We start from the raw sequence: 17,914 nt of genomic DNA, 5'->3' as shown, positions 1-17,914 counted from the left end.
AAACCTAGACAGATTAAATCTCATCATAGCCGTCGTCACAAATGCTGAACAATATTTAATTTAAAACAAAAAGAAAAGGCCATGTTTAATCCAGACATTTTCTTACAACCAGAGTCTTCGCACAGAAGCAGAGAACAGATCCATGCAGCCAGGGAGATGACCTCAAGTCACTACTTTTTAAACTGCTAAAACACTGAATTGCACAGCTCAGTTGAAGGATGAACTGGCATAGGAAGGTAAGGAAATGTTCACAGAGAGAGAGATGAGTGTGTGAGTGGGGGCTAGCAGCAGGGCCCCCACATAGGGGGGAAATGGGTACACTTTACTGGGGGCCCCGGCCTAGGCTGCAACCTCCATTACCCCCATTACGAGAGGGAGCCCATGTTAGAAGTTTGTACTGAGCCTGAAAAAATTATGCTTGGGCCCTGGCTAGCAGTAGCAAGGGGAGAGATTGAGCCTGATGGCATCTGGAGATTTCTAATTAGTTTTAGTAATCCCGCTTCTTCCCCAGGGAAATAGAAATCCTAATGCCGGATTAGGCAAGACAGTGTCTTTCCCCCACCCTCCTGTTTGATCTGGGTGATATAGTTTGCAGAGGGGCTGGATCCAGACTTCTGGAGGACAATTCCTTTGAAAGTTTGCACGCTCTGGTTTGAGAAGTGTTAGTAATGTACACAAGCTCATTAAGAAGCTGGTGAAGCAGGATCAGGATTTCAACGCAAATGACCCACTCTCCTCTCTTCATATTTCACCTGTGCCAGAGTGCCAGTCTCACTCCTCCGTCTCATCTCCCTGTTCACTAGTTTTGATAGGATGAGGATTTTGTTGGTTTGTTTTCTAATATAAGCTAAATTCTACCCCAGCTTCCTGACATGTACCAGTCTTTCTTGACCACTTATTTCACCTGTGGAGCAGCAGTGACCAACAGGACTTGAAACAGAAGCTTTCTCCAAGACAGGAAAGCTTAGTTTCAAAACCTCAGCAAAATTCTAATTTGTGGCAATCTGAAGGGTATGAGCTGGACCATCTGTCACAGTTAGCTCAACCCTGGCCAGCAGAGCAGTTACTACATGAGAAAGTGTGTGGGAAAGACATGCAACCTGCATGCAGAGCAAAATAAAGCAACAAAGAGTGCCAGCAAGCATCTGACACCAGCAGCAAAGGGTTAGGGACCGGCAGGAGACCACAGAAGGGAGAAGGGAGAAGGGGAAGGATCTTATGGCGCTTGTGTGCAGTAGGAAGAGAATGGAAGACTGGTAAAAAATAGTAACAATAGTACCTGAGAAGATACCATCTCTGTGTAACTGCTGAGAGTGTCCTCTGAAAACTTAGCCAGCTGCAGAAAGAGAAGAGACCAGTTACTATCTGTGTGCTCAGAAATGGAACATGAGAAGCATCCCTCCCTGAATACTGTTCCTTCTGGGAAGCAAAGGAAGGGGCCCCACTCTCTAGGAACTGCCATACCAGAGGAGACCAACGGTCCATCAAATCCAGTATCCTGTCTCCAGTTGTCCATGTTATTATTGATCTGTTGAGTATAAGCACCATGTTTGGTGCTGTACAGGACTTGGGTGAACACATGGTCCTTGCCCTGAAGAGCTTACAGACTAAAGAGACACGACACCAATTACATGCACCAGGAGGTCCAGTGGCAGCTCTTTCCTAGGCTGGTAATTTTGAGGCAGGAGGCAGCAGTGTTTGAATTGATTTGAACTGGGTGAAAGCACGGATCTTTAAGAAGGAATTTCAAAGATGGCCAGCTGTAACACAGGGGACACAACAGGAGGAGGCAGAATAGGAAATGAAAGCAGATATGTAGGTGGGGTGGAATCACATAGAGCTTGGAAGGGGAGGGCAAATTATAGACGGCAATTTCACAACTCAAAGTGTTGCATCCAATGAGGGGGAATTCTACCCTGGACCTCATCTTGATAGAAAGAGGAACTGCTCACAAAACTAAAAAAAAGTGGTTACTTAGGTGCAAGTGTAAATAGAATGACGTTCCAACCAGTAATACTTCCACTTGGTGCTTTAAAAGGGCCAATTTCACAACTTTAAAAAATCACTTATGAGCCAAACAGCTGGGAGAAAATTTAAATAGAGAAATGTGAGTGATCATTGGGAAGTGTTTAAGAACATTTTAATAAATATCCAAAAAGCCACAATCAAGAAAGAAAGCTACACTGGTTAGAAAACCAGCCTGGCTTAGAAGAGAAGTGAAAGCAACAATAAAAAATAAAAACACAATACATAACAGATGGAAAAAAGAGGAAACTGACAGCAATGAATATAAATTAGAATCTAGAAACTGTAGAAAATTGATAAAGCAATGAAAAGGAAATGAATAAATCTATTGACAGCAGAGTTAAGACAATAAGGAGGAGGTTTGGGGGTTTTTTTTGAGTTAAGTATATCAGGAAAAAAAGGAACCATGACAATGGTATCAGTCCATTATTAGATGGAAATGGTAGAATTGTCAACAATAATGAAGAAAAGGAAGACGTGTTCAACAAATATTTTTGTTCTCTATTTGGGAACAAGCCAGATGATGTAATCATATCATATGACAATGAAGAAATACTGTCCATTCCATCATTAATTAAGGAGGAAGTTAAACAGCAGCTATCAAAGTCAGATATCTTTAAGTCAGCAGTTCCAGATAACTTACAGCCAAGAATTTTAAAAGAGCAGGCCAAGGAGCTCTTAGGACCACTAAGGTTGATTTTCAATAAGTCTTTGAACACAGGGGAAGTTCCAGAGGACTATAAAAAAGCTAATGTTGTGCCACTGTTTAACAAGGATAAATGAGGATGACCCAAGCAATAATAGACCTATCAACCTGACCTTGATCTTGAGCAAAATAATGGAATGGCTGTGTCACAGGATGGCTGGCCGGCCCCAGTAAATGAAGTAGGTCCACTGCCCCTCTGCCAGAGCAGGTGCTCTCATTTGGCCAGTTAAGAGGGTGGGGGCAGCACCTGAGGGCTATAAAAGACCAGGTGAGAGAGACATGGTTAGTCTGGTGAATGAGAGCATAGACCACTCAAGCAAAGGAAAAGGGCAGGTGAGAGCTGTCAGAGACAGGAGACTGACTATACCTCCTGAGAGAAGGGTGAAGGAGGGAGAGCAGTGAGAGGGGTTCGCTGGCTGGCATCCCTAAGCCAGACAGCCAGTGCTAAAGGGGTGGAGAGGGCTGAAAAGCCAGGGAGCAGAAGAGGGAGTTGCCTGCTGGCTTTCAGTCAGAGAGACAGAGCCAAGTGCTAGGGAGGGCTGGAGGCAGGAAAGTAGCACCAGGGCTGGAGGGCTGGACTCAGAGAAGCTGAGAGGGCCAGAGGGAGCAATGGATACTCCCGATAAATATGATCTCCCAGTAGAGAGGCTGTGGGGGTTCTGACTAGGAAGAGTGGGGATTTAAGGACTATATACACTGGATGTGGGAAATGGACAATGTTTGGGTTTTTTGGGGAGCACTAACTAACTGTGTTTTGATAATAAACTGGCTCCAAGGAGGGGTATTATTTGAGCAAAAGAGCCTAAAGTGGATTTACTGAGGATTCTGAAAAGGAAAATTGCGATAGGCGTGCCTGTCATGCTGCTGAAGGGTGGTCTAGGCAGGCCACTCTGTGACAGGCTGTTACACGATTGGATTAATAAAAAATTAGGAGGGTAATATAATTAATGCTATCAACATGGGTTTACAGAAAATAGACCCTGTCTCACTTGATATAATTTTTTGATGAGATTACAGGTTTGGTTGCTAAAGATCATAGTATTGATTTAATATATTTAGACTTCTGTAAGGCTTTTGACTTGGTACAGCAAAACATTTTTATTAAGAAACTAGAACAATGCAAAACGAATATGGGCACACATTGAATGAATTAAAAACTGTCTAACGGATAGATCTCAAAATGTAATTGTAAACAGGGAACTACCATTGAGTGGGTATTTTTAGGGGAGTCCCACAGAGATTGTTTTTTGGTTCTATGCTATTTAATACTTTTATCAATGACCTGGAAGAAAACAAAGTCATTACTGATAAAGTTGATCCATGACACAAATACTAGGGAGTGGTAAATAATTAAGAGAACAGGTCACTGATACAGAGTGCTCTGGGGATCACTTGGGCACAAGCAAACAAAATATGTATCTCAATATGGCCAAATGTAAAGTCATATATCTAGGAACAAAGGCCATACTAATAAGCTGGGGAACTCAAACCTAAGAAGCAGTGACTCTGAAAAAGACTTGGAAGTCATGCTGGATAACCAGCTGAACATGAGCTCCCAGGGCAACACTGTGGCCAAAAGGGCCAATGCAATCCTTGGATGCATAAACAGGGAATACTGAGTAGGAGCAAGAAGGTTATATTACCCTGTATTTGGTTACAGGGCAACCGCTGCTGGAATACGGTGTCCAACTCTGGCATCTACAATTCAAGAAAGATGTTGAAAAGTTGGAGAGGGTTCAGAGAAGAACCAAGAGAATGATTAAAGGTTTGGAAAGTAAGTTATATAGTTATAAATATTCAAGGAACTCTATTTAGCTTATCCAAGAGAAGGTTTAAAGGGGTAACCTGAAGTCTATAAATAGCTACATGAGGAACACAAATTTGAATGTTCCATCTAGCAGACAAAAGTATAACAAGATCCAATGGCTCAAAGGTGAGGCTAGATAAATCTGGTCTAGAAATAAAGCACAATTTTTTAACACTGAGCGTAAATGACTACAGTATTCAATAACTAAACAACATGCCACGGTTTCTGGTGGATTCGCCACTGGAATTTTTTTAATTACATTTGGATGTTTTACTAAAAAGTATGTTTTAATTCAACCACATCTATGTGACTTGAAGTTGGAATTAATACAGGAAAATCCTATGGCCTGTGTTATGCAGGAGGTCATACTAAAAGATGACCATAATGGTCTCTTCTAGCCTTAAGATCTATTAACCAAATAGCTTGAATTTGGTGGGAAGGGGAAAGAAGGCAGTGGAGGAAAAGAGCAGAGTTACATGGTCCAGCTGACAGAGAGGAAGAGGGTCTTACCTGCTGCATTTTGAACAGGCTGGAGGGAAGAAAGGTGGGAAATGGGGAGGCCAAAGAAGAGACTGCCCTAGTCAAGGTCAAAATGACGAAGGCATGAACAAGCTTTGTGACTGTAGGGACAAGGAGGAAGGATCATATTTGAGATGTTATGCAGAAAGAACTGGCAGAATTTGGTGAACTGCTTGGACACATGAGAAGAAGAGACAGGAGACAGAAAAGGACATACTCAAGGCATGAGCTTGGGTGATAAGATGGAGGTGTCAACAGCAATGAAGAAGGGAAGACAAAGAGCTCCTATTTCACCATGTCAAAGAACCAAGGACAGAAGCTGAGTGATTCTGACAGTGAGCGGGTAGAGGGGTAACTTCTAAAAGGAGATGGTGAAGGAGCATTTGGATGCATCTGGGGGATGTAGTATCTGCCCCATCCTACCCCAGCACAGGATATAGGTGACTCCCATTGACTTCAGTGTAAGTTATGCATATCCGGTAGGGGGAAAGAATAGGTACCAGGAGAGTATGGGGCCACTGAGCCTCAGGGAGGACAAAGAGGAGGTGCGAGCAACTGGACCAAAGGCAGAAACTTCATAACAGAAGTTTGAGAGGAAGGTAAAGACACCATACTGCAGCTGGCTAAAACCACATTGGGAGCAGGTGGGTGAAGCGGTTTCCAACATTCACTGGATGATCAGATTATGTCTCAGAAAACTCAGGATCTAAACCACACCAGCCTCTCCAAGAAAAACTGCTAACTCACCATCTGCACTTATGGGGAATAACCCTCTCCTCCACAAATTCTTTGTCTCTAATCCACTGTGAGAAGCATCCCTGAATCCAACCCTCAGCACTTCGAGTGGCAGCTCCCAGATCCCATGGGGAATAACAGCAGTTTACAGAGGACAGCCTAACACCCAGCCACTCCCACTCACTAAATGTTCATTTCTTATGGCTATTGCATCACATTTGTCTCAGTTTAGACTCCCACTAAAGGGCACAAGTGTCCATCAGCTGGCCCACAGAACCTGCTTTAAATGGATTTATTTGACTGGAGAATAAGCTCCAAGAGAAAAGCTTGGGCCAATTGAAACTGGGCTGGAGAGAGAATGGAAACATACTGTAGGGAACGACGCGGAACTGCTCCAGAGGGAGATGGACTAGATACGACCCAGCAGGGGGCGCCCCACTATACTTTTTACGTTTCTGTGGATTCACCTGATGAACAAACTGCCCCTCAAGTTCCTCTCAGAGTCCCTCACCTTCTCTGCCCCTCCCGCTGCACACAATGGCCTGACATGGGAAAATACCTACCAGAGAGTTGGAGGAGGCCTTGCTCATCTGAGCCAAGACTCTGGCTTCTCCACAGGCTGTAGCAAGAACCCACAGGACAGGAAAGAGCAGTGGAAGGATGGGCAGCACGCCATTTACCTGAAAAACCATTGTAGGTCACCAACTAGACACAGCAATGACACACAGCTAGAACTGAGGCATGTCACACAACCTCCCCTTCACCACCGCACAAGGACAGGCACAGGGCAACATCAGGAGCAAAGGAGGCAGTTTGCAGAGACTGAAAGTAGTGCAACACTCTGAGAAGCCCTATGGGAAAGACACCCACAACCCTTGGGAATTTGCTATAGAAGAGAAAGTCAGCATTTCACACCCATTTGCACAATGGATTTGGCATTAAGCCTTAATATTAAAAAGAAAAAATCCTGGGCAAATCGGTTAAAGCCCACCCTGATGGGAACACTAGGGATAGAGCTGCTGTTCTGCTTACTGTTCAGCTGAGAGCTCTGCCTGACTTCAGCTTTCACAAGGGAGAGAAGCAACTCTAAGAGTGCATAGGAGGTTTGTGATGAAGGGAAACTAGCTGCAGTGCATGCTTTGGTTAGGAAGGCATGGGGTGGGCACAAGAGACTCCTTTACCTGCAGCTGAAGAAGAGTGTACTGCCAGGAAGCAATTCCAGGAGCCATGAAAATGAAGCGCACGGCATTGGTGATCAGGAAGCCAGCCTGGCAGTTAAACAGAGGAAACACCATCAGCAAGCCGCCACCACTTGGAATGAGAGAGTCTCCGCTCCCCTTAACATTGCGAGCCCTGGAAAATCCTGGGAGGACAAAGCTGGTTTGTTACTGCATTACCAAACCTTTCCCCCCTCACTCTCCACCCCTTCTCATTGCTACACCTACATACTGACTGTTCAGCACCTTCACTGCACTTCTCTGAGCCACCCAAACTGAATATAGTGTTAGTGACTAGCTGGAGTTTCTCATGAAAGCCCACAGATTCTCAGCTTCTACTAGGATGGTCCTGGCCTGTTCTTCTGGCAATGCTGGAACAAGATTGGTCATCGATAGCAATGGTTTGGCAGTCAGACCTACCAATACAATAGGCACGGCATACTTCAGCATCACGGACTGCACTGTGAACCTCTCGTTATCCAGAGCTGTCACGGGACGTGACAAAGCCATATCCAGACACCACCTGAAACACCAAGACCAGTTAGGAGCCCCAGCCCATGCCAACAGCCCCAAGGTCCTCACATTGCATCTTCCTCCACTATAATCTTTTTAGTTTATTTGATCAGAACAGCATGTCCACACAGCTTCATGATGGGAAACTGGTCATTGTTTCACAGACCCAAAGCCAGGCATTCTATACTATTAGCTCTGCCCATGACACTGGAGTAAATATAATGAACTCCCCTCGACTCCTCAGCAGGTTTACAGCAGCTCTCAAATCCTAACCTGCACTTCTGGTCAGAATACATTCAGATACCCACATCTCCAGCTGACTAGAAGGGTTACTTATGTTACTGATTAAATCCTAAGGAGAAATGGCACCCGCAGAGAATCCCACCCATTCATAGCTGAAAGATCAATAGTCATATGAAAGAACATTTCCCATTTCTAAAAATGGGCTTGGCCTCCCTGCTGAACCAGATCAAGTAACAATGAAACACCTGCCTCATGCTATCTCCAGCCCTCTCACTATTCTTTCCTTTGCTCATCCAAGAATCAGCATTTTACTTCTTAAAATTACATCATCCTTAAAAAGAGGGCAACTGTCCTTGCAGGTTAGTATTCTCTGCAGAACCAAACTTCTGTGCCCATAATTCACAGTTGATGTCTCTGGTTACAAAGGTGACAGCTAGCCTTGTCCTTGGTCTCTGAGTTTGAAACAGAGACTTAAAAAAAATGAAAAAGGAAAGTCAGATCTCTATAGAAATGAAGCCAAGTACAAGACTTGCTATCAAATGCAGGAATTCTCTGATTTTCCTGCCACCACCACAAATAGTTTGCAGGTGAGAAGCTAAACCAGGAGTTTGGAGAATATTGCTTTATGCATCCATCTGACTTAACAGCTGCTGAGAACCAGTGAAAGAGTCTAGTGAGAATCTTACAGCTGTAGTATTCCAGATAATGGATAAGAGGTAATATCATCTATCTGAAGCCCCCTGTACAGGACAGGCAAAACTCCACCCCTTCTGATCTAGGGCTGCAAAAAGAACCAAGCCGGCCTGCACAAGCATGACAAGCAGTATTTAGCACACCTGACTTTGTCAATCACTGGGGTCTTTAGGACACGAAAGAGACGATACAGCTGAGGATTCTGAGGTCCCTTCTTCACTTCACCCCTTGGGGAAGGTGGAGGAGAGAAAGGGGGGAACAAGTCTCCTGGCTCCAGAACAATGTGTTCATCATCCTGTTATCAAATTAAAGAAGATAAGACAGACAACTCAATGGAAACCTCCAAGAAGGCACTGGTGCTTTAATACAGCAAAGTTCTGTTCAATGCAGGACATATGTTTCCTGCACTGTTCAAACTCTCAATGCTTTAAAATTTGTTTGCAAAACTGCTGCACTGAATATGCAGCAGAATGCAACACCTATTGCATAATGCAACACTTACTCCTCAGTTTAGCAGTAGCATGTAGGCACATTTCATAGGTACAGACATTTGGAGTGAAAGTGAGGTCAGCATAGCTCTGGTGCTCAGAGGTGTGAAAAAAACTCACAGCTATGCTGACCTAACCTCCCAGTGTCGGCGCAGCTAGGGCAATAGAAAAATGCCTCCACCGACCTAGCTACCATTGCTTAGGGAGGCAGAGTTCCTACAGCAATGAAAAAATCCTTTCCATCGCGGCAGGAAGCATCTACACTATGGTGACATAAGTAAGGCTCCACAGCTGTGTGATTGTAGCACTCACAGTTTAGATGTGACCTTAGACAATAAAGAGCATCAAAAATAACTTTAAAAGCTGAATTTTCCCATGTCTGTCTTGTACAACATGTTTCCTCATCTTTCTATGACTTCTGTATTTTATTTTAGGACCCATGAGGTGGGGAACAGAGGAAAGAGTGGTTTTCCCCCCCCATCTCTAGTAAAAAATATTAAATCCTGCCCATTTGCACCTATTAAATTCTGATGACCTGGACAAATTGTAATTTTGGTAATTTCATTCCACTGCTCTTAATTAGCTATAATAATTATCCAATCTGAAGTGGATGTGGCATTCTTTTTCAGTTCTTGTCCTAAACTGGTGTTGCTGCTATGTTGTTGTACAGCTGCTACATTATAGCCCAGAAGTAGATGCATTAGAAACAGAGAAACGATCCATGTAATTCCTTTATCTGCCTCACAGGAGTTCGTAAGGCTTAATTTTTAACATTTGTAAAGGAACGCGAGCTCCTTGGCAAAGAGCTGCTGCAGAAACATAAAATATTGTATTATTTTAATCTCTTTCCCCCTTCCAGCACTTTATCTAGCTAGGAGATTTCCCCCCACACCTTTAAACTTTTCTAATCTAAAGCTCTCTCTTTGTTCTGTCAAGTGCTGCTGTTTGTACCACCAACTCTGTACATTCTCTAAACAGATCATCCCACAAGTTTCCATTCTCTGAGAGCTGCTTTCAGAGTTAGGAGGAAAGCCAGGCCCTGCTGCTTGTTTTGGTACATTGTAAAGGGCAAGCTTCAGTATTCAAACGCCATGAAGAAAGGGTTTTCTGACACAGCAGGCTGTTCATAGTTTCTTCCCAAATAAGACCTGGTCAATGGATAATTACACCACTCATGAGTTAAGGTGTGGTCCAGGTAACATTCCCACCAGTACTGGCCACTCCCCATCTTCCCTGAAATTATTCTGGAGTTTAATGGACAGATGCATGATTTTATAACAGTTAAGTCTAGATCAGAGACCACTTGCTGTCCTGCAGTGGTAACCTAAACATTTTTCCCCACTCTTTCTCAATCAATTTTCTTCCTTAGCTTGGAGGTCCAGCCCTCTTGGGCAGTTCATCCACTTTTCCCTCATGTATTCTATACTATTACCTTACATAATCAGAGAGCAGAAAGGGGAAAGTCAGAGCAGATAAGCCTTTATTATGCCACATGAAATATGGGTAAAATTCCCGTTCTTTGATCAGAGTGGCATATTCTACACTAGGGTTCCACGCAGAAACACCATATTGGGAGTTTTGTCTGCAAAGCGAGTGCAATGACTTCACAGCAAGGAGCAGAGAGGAGTATTTTGCCCACAGGTTCATTTAAGGATCATTAGTGATGGTGACTTTCTGCCTAAAACCCATCCTCTGACACAACAGAAATACCCAAGGTTTCAAAATGGGAAAGTGTCCTATTGAATTATCTATTCAGATGGGTTTAACACAGTTATGATCAGAAGCACAATACATTCCTTTCCTATCTGGGGAGGATAAGAAACATTATGGTTTGGCATCATGTGACTAAGCTCTTGGGTTTTTTGGGTTGGCAAGAGAGCTGTTTAAACACACTTTTAGCTGCACAAATGAAGTGCAAGATGAAGCTCCAGAGTGTTCCCAAGGTAAAAAGAGATCAAACACACGAGAATACTGCATGCTCTGGGAATTGGTCACCAACAAGATCACCCTGGGAAACAATCTTTCATCATGGCACAGAAAGGAAACAAATGAGTTACCTTAATCCCTCTCAGAGAAGCAAAAGACTCCTGCCCCGGTCTCAGAGCAATAATGTCACCCTCTACTAACAGGCTGACAGGTAGGTTTACGAGATGACCATCCCTGTAGGCCCAGTGGAGGGACCAGGATGGAGCAAAAGGCATGTGAAGGTCGGGGTACATGGAGTCTGGCCACTTCGGATCTTTGCCATCTGTCAGGGTATCTGAAAGAACAAAGAACAGGGAAGAGTGAGGAAGACCCCACTGGAGAAGGATTGATGATCTCATAGGATTTACATTACACAGTGGCAGTGATCCCTCCCCGGTGTTAATCCCCACAGTCCTTATGATCTCCTGCCATTTCCTTTATTCCCCCATGACGGATGCGGAGGGCCCCCATATAGCCCCATCCTGTACAGACAGCTACCCATAGCCAAACTGCAACATAAAACAAACATCAGGCAATGCTGAAATGAATCTATACAAGAGAAAGGCCAAGAGAATATCCCAAAGAGCCCCATGCTGAAAAGGATTACTCCACCTCCTGCCAGGCAGAAGCTCCCCCAGGTTGGGAGGGTGCTCACTCAGAGCTATATCCATGCACCTGTCTCTTGCTGAGGGGGTGCTGCCCCTACATTCGTCTCTTACAGTGCTTGCTGGAAGGCAGATATTTTTATGAGATGCTTAGACTTATTCCAGTGTGCAGACATAGTGGCCATTTGCCTTACAAGATTAAGGCTCAAAGCATATGGCACTATCTCAGCTCAGCGTATCCCATCGAAAGACGGCAGTGGGCAAAGCACACCTCTCAACAGTCTGCCTCTGTATCAGACACAGCAGGACAGGTAATCTAAATACATGTGATGGATGTACCAATGTTTGGAGAGAAATCTAACAGAGGGGGAAACTGTTAGTGTGTGCATGACAACCCAAATGGGAGATGGAGGAGAGAGACCTCACCGTTTATCTTGTCGATGATGGTTCGGAGCCTCCTTTCAACCTCTCTGCACTTCAACCTCTCTTGTCGCCCAATCAAGAAGAGGTTCAAGAGGAGGAGGAGGAAGAGTGCTAGGGCATTCACAATCTCAGCACCTTGGCTTTGTGAGGCAAAAGGAAACAGTCAAGAAGCAGAAGAGGCACGTGAGTAAAGGAGCAGAATATGCTTCCCTGTGCACAGAGACAAATGCTCACCTGCCTGGCCCTTTATTCTTTCATCCCAGGGACTCAAATATTAACTTTATTTATAAAGAAAAGCAGAGGCACTAAGGCCAGGCTTGGTCTTTAGAACAATTCCGCTGGAGAAGTTCCACAGGATCTGCTTCAATCCAGAAATATCCTTACAAAATATAGTCAGAGAATCCAAGTGGAGCTCTCTGCACTCTTCCCTGAGGGATCCCAACCCCCAGTTCAGTTTCAAAATTCTCCCTCTCTAGTCCCACACCCCCACGACATCAGGGGATCTGGTGAGCACTGCATGAAAAGGAGCTTGTACAGATCCCAAATGGAGGCAACCACATTCTCTCTATCAGATCCTATGGAATTATTGAGAAGCAGCATTAATGAGCTCCCAAAACGAGTCTATGCCAGAGGTTGGGGGAAGGAGCCGATAGGGACACGATCTGGACATGAATGAGCCCAGTGATTAGAAAGAATTAGGGACCACAACGATAAGACAACCATAGGCACTACTGATACAACTACAATATACAGCTACCCTACTCCCCCTCAAATAGCAAAGGATGCTTTGCTTACCTCCCTTGTGGCTGGCTCCCATAGCAGCACAACAGCATCAGCACTGCAAGCAGCATCAGAGATGCACCTGGCCAATGGAAACAGGAGCAACGGTTACCATGGTACAGGAAACTGCTCCTCCACACCTCCTACAAAGTAAAACAGCAGAGAGATTCAGTGTTAACTAAAGACAGATTCAGTCCTTTAGCAAGCAAAATATAATAGGAGGAAGGTAGAAATTTACAAGACCACTGGGGAGCGAACACAGTTTGCAAAAACCCTCAAAACAGTAAAGAGCTTCCCATGTCCGTGTTTATCTGAGTTCTAACACAGAACAATGGATCAGATGACTGGTTTGGACGAACACTCACTGCCTCGGCATAATGAAAAGGCTGCTGTGCCAGGATGCCTTATTGTCACTGATCCAGAGAGGAGAACAAACTTTTTTAAGTGTAATTATAAGAAACAAGACTCTAGAGCTTTGTATTTAAGGTATAGGACACCCCAGTTGTAGCTGAGGCATCAGGAGAGTATGATAAGCCTCAGAGCCCTATAGACCCATCTGCTCTAAGCAACCCCCTATGTGCACAGAGAGGCAACTTTGGAGCCTCTCTCTATAAAGATCACATTTCAAATACAGGTACGCCCCAATTTTAGAACACTCTTGGGGGCAGGGGAGAAGGAGAAGGCAGCACACATCCACCTTCCTAATGTTGGAAGGGGTGGGGGGTTGATTAGGGAGGAGTTTCAGCCTTTGCAAGCCGGAAGCATCTCTGGGTTGAAGTTAAGCTCTTAAGTTCCACAACTGCACAGCTGCAAAGGAGATACACCCTTGCATAGCTCTTAGCTTTAGCCCCAAGGAACTTGGAAGCTCCAGAGAAGCAGACCCTAGGGTCCATAATTGACCTTCAATTAATCCAGAGTTTTAACTTAACAGGGTTCCGAAAGTTTGGGGCTGCACCATAGGTCCTTTGTGCTATCCATATGGGGAACTGGTCTAATTCCCAAACTTTAGGGTTTTGAGAGAGGGATAGGGAAGATAAGAGCCTAACATGGACTTCTTTCTGCCTCACCTTCCATGAAATCACCTTCTTCCTTTCCTTCTGATGCCCCTCCAGCAGCGCTGATAGCTGGTCTCTCAGGACAGTGAGGGCCTTCGTTGTGGTCAGGCCCAAACTTGAGGTCATCTCATCCTGAACAGCAAAAAACTGTTTAGTAATTCATCATCATCTTTCTTGGCTTCTTCCTATTAGCCAAGGACTATGTCCCTGAATGCCTTGGAATCACCTGCAATGTTCTCGCCCTCCCATGAACTTTACACTGGCCTGCTGGAACAAAAAGCCAAGATGATTTCAGGCAAGGAACACACTGCTGAGCAGTCCAGTCAAATGCTCCATCACAGCAGGAGAACTGTAAGACAACATCCAGAAGACAAAAGAGTCTCTGGCTGGCAGAGACTAGGAATGCTACTAAGGAAGCATGCTCAGCTCCCAGAGGCGAGGGAGATTTGAATTGATATCACTTTGTAAGGGACCCCAGGTGGCTTGCTAAGAGCAGGTTGCGGATGGATCCCCAAACAGCTATCCTAGTGAAAGACCACTTTGTCTTGTTGGCAGAAGCTCATTTTGGCAGCGGCTATTCTTCCCAACCAAAACACTGCATACTTCCCCCAGCACCCCAGATCATTGTTCATTTCCTGAAGTAGTCGTTTGACACTTAAATCATAGAACTCTCCTGGGTTGTTTGAGATTTGAATTCCCAGGTATCTTATAGAATTTGTTGCCTGTTTGTATCCAAATGTTTTTTGGAGGAGTGACATTTCAGATTCTGGCATTTCAGTATTTGGTATAACTTACTTTAAATCCAGACACTTCCCCCAGTTACATTATTTAGCCCTTTGACATGCAAATACGTCACTTTAAAAGGAAAAACCATTGCGAGTAATTATTCAGCTTATTAAAAAACTTGAAACTATTGTGATTCTTTAGCTGTTGATGGCATGAACCTTTGTGTTGTCAGTGTCTCTTGTTTCTAATTATGTTGAAATCATAATTGTGTGCCTGAATATGGCTTGGTTTGTGTTTGTAAATTTCCATTTCTGTTTCTTGAATTAATTCTCCCCACCTTCCGAGTTCCCTCCCCTCTTCTGCATTCCCCTTACTGTAAATTCACAAATAAAACAGCAATATAACTTGTCTCCAAATGACTATGCTTTTCTGATCCCTATACCCTAAACTCTCACCAAGAACATTTGGGCTGCTTCTCTTGCATCCCAAAGGAGGTACATTCTCCACCTGTGGGACCTCACCCTCCACCCTTAGGGATAGATTACCATCTGATTCAGTTACAAGGAGGATTTACACAGAACTTCCAAAGGTGACTTCCAATCTGCCCCCTATTTTCTCCTGTCTGTTCCATTCTTGGGATTCCCCCCCCCCCCACAACTCCCTTCTTATTGTCCTTTGTTTCCTCTACATTTTAAAATACAGAACACAGCTATTATTCATCATCCCCAATTAAAGAAATTTCGTATTGTTTTCTTTATAACATTCACAGTGTAACTGTTCATACCTGGTGACTCCCACGAAACCCCTTGTGGTTAGTCTCTAGGACACACCTTAGGTATTGGAGTACCCTTGTTCAGCATCACTTCTGTCATTGCCAGTGTGATCGCTAGAATCTTTTGTCTTTTCTTTTCCTATCTTCTTTTTCTTATGTTTCCTCATTTCCTATGAGTTTTTTTTAAACAGCTCATCTGTAGTTACTACCTCTGGATAGTCTTCATGAACACCTAGGACTGGGATTTCTATACCAAGAGATTGAAGTGTATTTTTCCTTGTTTGAAGACACTTACTGTATAATTCTGAAGCTGAATGAGAGTTTAACTGGGAATCCCTATCTGTAGCAGATATCTGCCCTTCTGAGTGCTGCTATAATTTCCCCCACCTCTCTTCTCTTTTTTAAAGTTAGGGCAAAGGTGTCATGGAAAAATTGCAGTTTGTGGCCTTTGAGTATGAGTTCTGAATGCTCTCTGAGGTTTTTTTCATAATTAAGTTTTTCTACTTATAATCATGAAATTTCACCATTAGGTCTCTGGATTTATAAGGCACAGGCAGGGGAGCAGTGTCCTATGTGCTCTCTCCACTTTTATGCCTTTCAAAGAGATCAGATGTAACAACTCCAGGATTAACATTTTTATATACCAAATTGGATTTCCTCCTTCTGCACTGACAGGCTGTCAGTCCCTTAATTTTGATGTTGTTCCTTCTCATTCAGTTTTCTATATCATCCAATTTCAGCTAGATCGCTCTCTCTGCTCCGTCAGTGCCATGCAGCTCAGTTTCCCTCTCACTTGCTTCTCTTAGGCCAGTCTCTAGCACAATGACTTGCTCTTCCAAGTCAGCAACTTCCTTCTTTACTGCGAGAAGTGTAGCTGTCAGGTCATCTCTCATGGCCTGAAACTCAGAGATCATCTCCAGAATGTCTGCTTTGATAGCCATTTGATTTTCCTCAGCCCTGCCATTTGTGCCTGATTTGACTGCCATGTGTTCACTTGGAGTCAGAGGAATCTCTCTACGCTGTGACCCAGAAACACTCTTCTTAGTGAGGTATCTTTTTCAATTTTCAGATTTTCTTGGAGAATCTAGCCTCCGCAACTCTGTGCTCTAGTGTTTTTGCAAGAGTTTAGTAGGTTTTGGGGTGCGGCTGGAGGTCAATGAAGGCAGATTGCTTTGCTATTCCCTCAAAGATCAAGCTGCCATATTATTCTGTCCACCCAGGTTACGGTTCTTTAGCATGCCCATTTTGTAGCAGCTCAATTTTATTACCTTAAGTTATTTACATTAAAAAAGGGTTAACTCCAGGATTTTGGGAGATGAACACGAGTTTGAGCCCAAAGCAAGAGGCCTCCTTTCTTTTAAAGCATGAAGAGACATTGTGGAGAGGTACAGTAAACAAAAACTGGGAACTTGGTTCTCACTCTGTCCCAGCAAGCAAGTTATTAAAAGCTGCTAACTTAGGACGCTAACAATTCACAGGAACAGGTTACAGAAGGCAGCTACTGAAAGAACAAACAAGTGACCATATGAGGACCATAACAGAACTCATATTACTACTAGACTATTCACTTTCATGTCTCAATATTGTGTCACAGTTAGGCCTTAAATAATCCCTGGCTGTTTCTATTCGTATCCTGGGCAGTGGGTTTATGAAACACTGCTGGATCAGAATATAACCATGTCATTGTGGCTTTTCTCCATTAGACAAATAACCACCTCTGTTGAACTGGAAAATTGAACTGGCAGTTTAAGATGAGATCATGAGGTTAGTACCAAAAAGGGATATAAAACTATTACTTAAAGACAAAATGAAGAACAGTGGAGCTCTAGAATAGAAATCCCAGCTGGGGCACTTATAGCAGAGCAAATGCAAATACATTGAACATGGGATATCCATCATCTTGAAAAAGCCTGAGTGAATTTCACTGCTTACAAAAGTGAAGGATTATTTTACACTGGCCAGAACCTGACACAATGCAAGCAAGCACCATGCAAGCTTCCCACACCACCTACAGACACACTGCACTGCCAATGCAGCTCAATCAAGAGCTGCAGCCTCTCCTGCTATTGCAGTCGCAGACTCCTCAGGTAGCTGTGCCTAATGCAGTTCAATTTCAACCACTCCTGATATTCAAGACCTGCACACACACACAAAGCTCTGCAAGTGCACCTCAGTTCTGACCTACATGTTCTTGCTATTCCAGACCTGAGTAGATTTATGATGTGCATGGACATCTACAGGAAACTAAACTAGGACTGTCAAACTGACTTTCACTTGTGATGCAAACCAGAATTTGAACCTGGGTTTCAAGGGATGAGAGACTAATGCTCTAATCCGAGCCACACTCTAGAACCCACCCACCTAGCCCCTTCCCTGCTCTTTCAGCAAATGAAGTTGCCAAGCATTCTGCAGCAAAATGAAAATCGAAAGCAGAAAGTTCTTGCAAGGCGGAGACTGGGATGCTGCCTAAATTGCAGCTTTGACAGAGCTAAAAATAATCCTGCTGTAATTCTCATTCTCTGTGCTGGTTATAGGATTAGAGGAAACAGTTCCATGTTTCTCTTGGAGGAGGACCAGGTAACATCAATGCGGGGCTGAACATAGGAGTCTGACAAAGATTCCCAGAGGGGAACAGAGCAGGC

At 43.9% G+C, this 17,914-nt stretch overlaps 1 protein-coding gene across 4 annotated transcripts in view; it reads right to left on the bottom strand.

Annotated features, from left to right (window-relative positions):
- TMEM94 (transmembrane protein 94) overlaps positions 1-17,914 on the bottom strand; it is a 79,389-nt gene that overhangs the window by 28,863 nt on the left and 32,612 nt on the right. For 3 of the 4 annotated variants that reach the window (XM_067547542.1, XM_067547541.1, XM_067547543.1), the window contains 9 exons: positions 13,787-13,906; positions 12,735-12,862; positions 11,943-12,079; positions 11,004-11,206; positions 8,602-8,753; positions 7,430-7,532; positions 6,974-7,060; positions 6,356-6,472; positions 1,280-1,336 (listed from right to left, as the gene is read on the bottom strand). In XM_067547542.1, the coding sequence (XP_067403643.1) occupies positions 1,280-1,336; positions 6,356-6,472; positions 6,974-7,060; positions 7,430-7,532; positions 8,602-8,753; positions 11,004-11,206; positions 11,943-12,079; positions 12,735-12,862; positions 13,787-13,906 (1,104 nt within the window). Of the gene's footprint in view, positions 1-1,279; positions 1,337-6,355; positions 6,473-6,973; positions 7,061-7,429; positions 7,533-8,601; positions 8,754-11,003; positions 11,207-11,942; positions 12,080-12,734; positions 12,863-13,786; positions 13,907-17,914 lie in introns of those variants that run through there. The other variant, XM_067547544.1, reaches the window with a different exon arrangement.

Source organism: Emydura macquarii, unplaced genomic scaffold, assembly GCF_026122565.2.
Source record: "Emydura macquarii macquarii isolate MOO-44397 ecotype Brisbane River unplaced genomic scaffold, CSIRO-AGI_Emac_v2 contig_1230, whole genome shotgun sequence".
NCBI lineage: Eukaryota > Metazoa > Chordata > Testudines > Chelidae > Emydura > Emydura macquarii.
The sequence above is the reverse complement of the archived record's forward strand: the minus strand, read 5'-3'. Positions and strand labels throughout refer to the sequence as shown.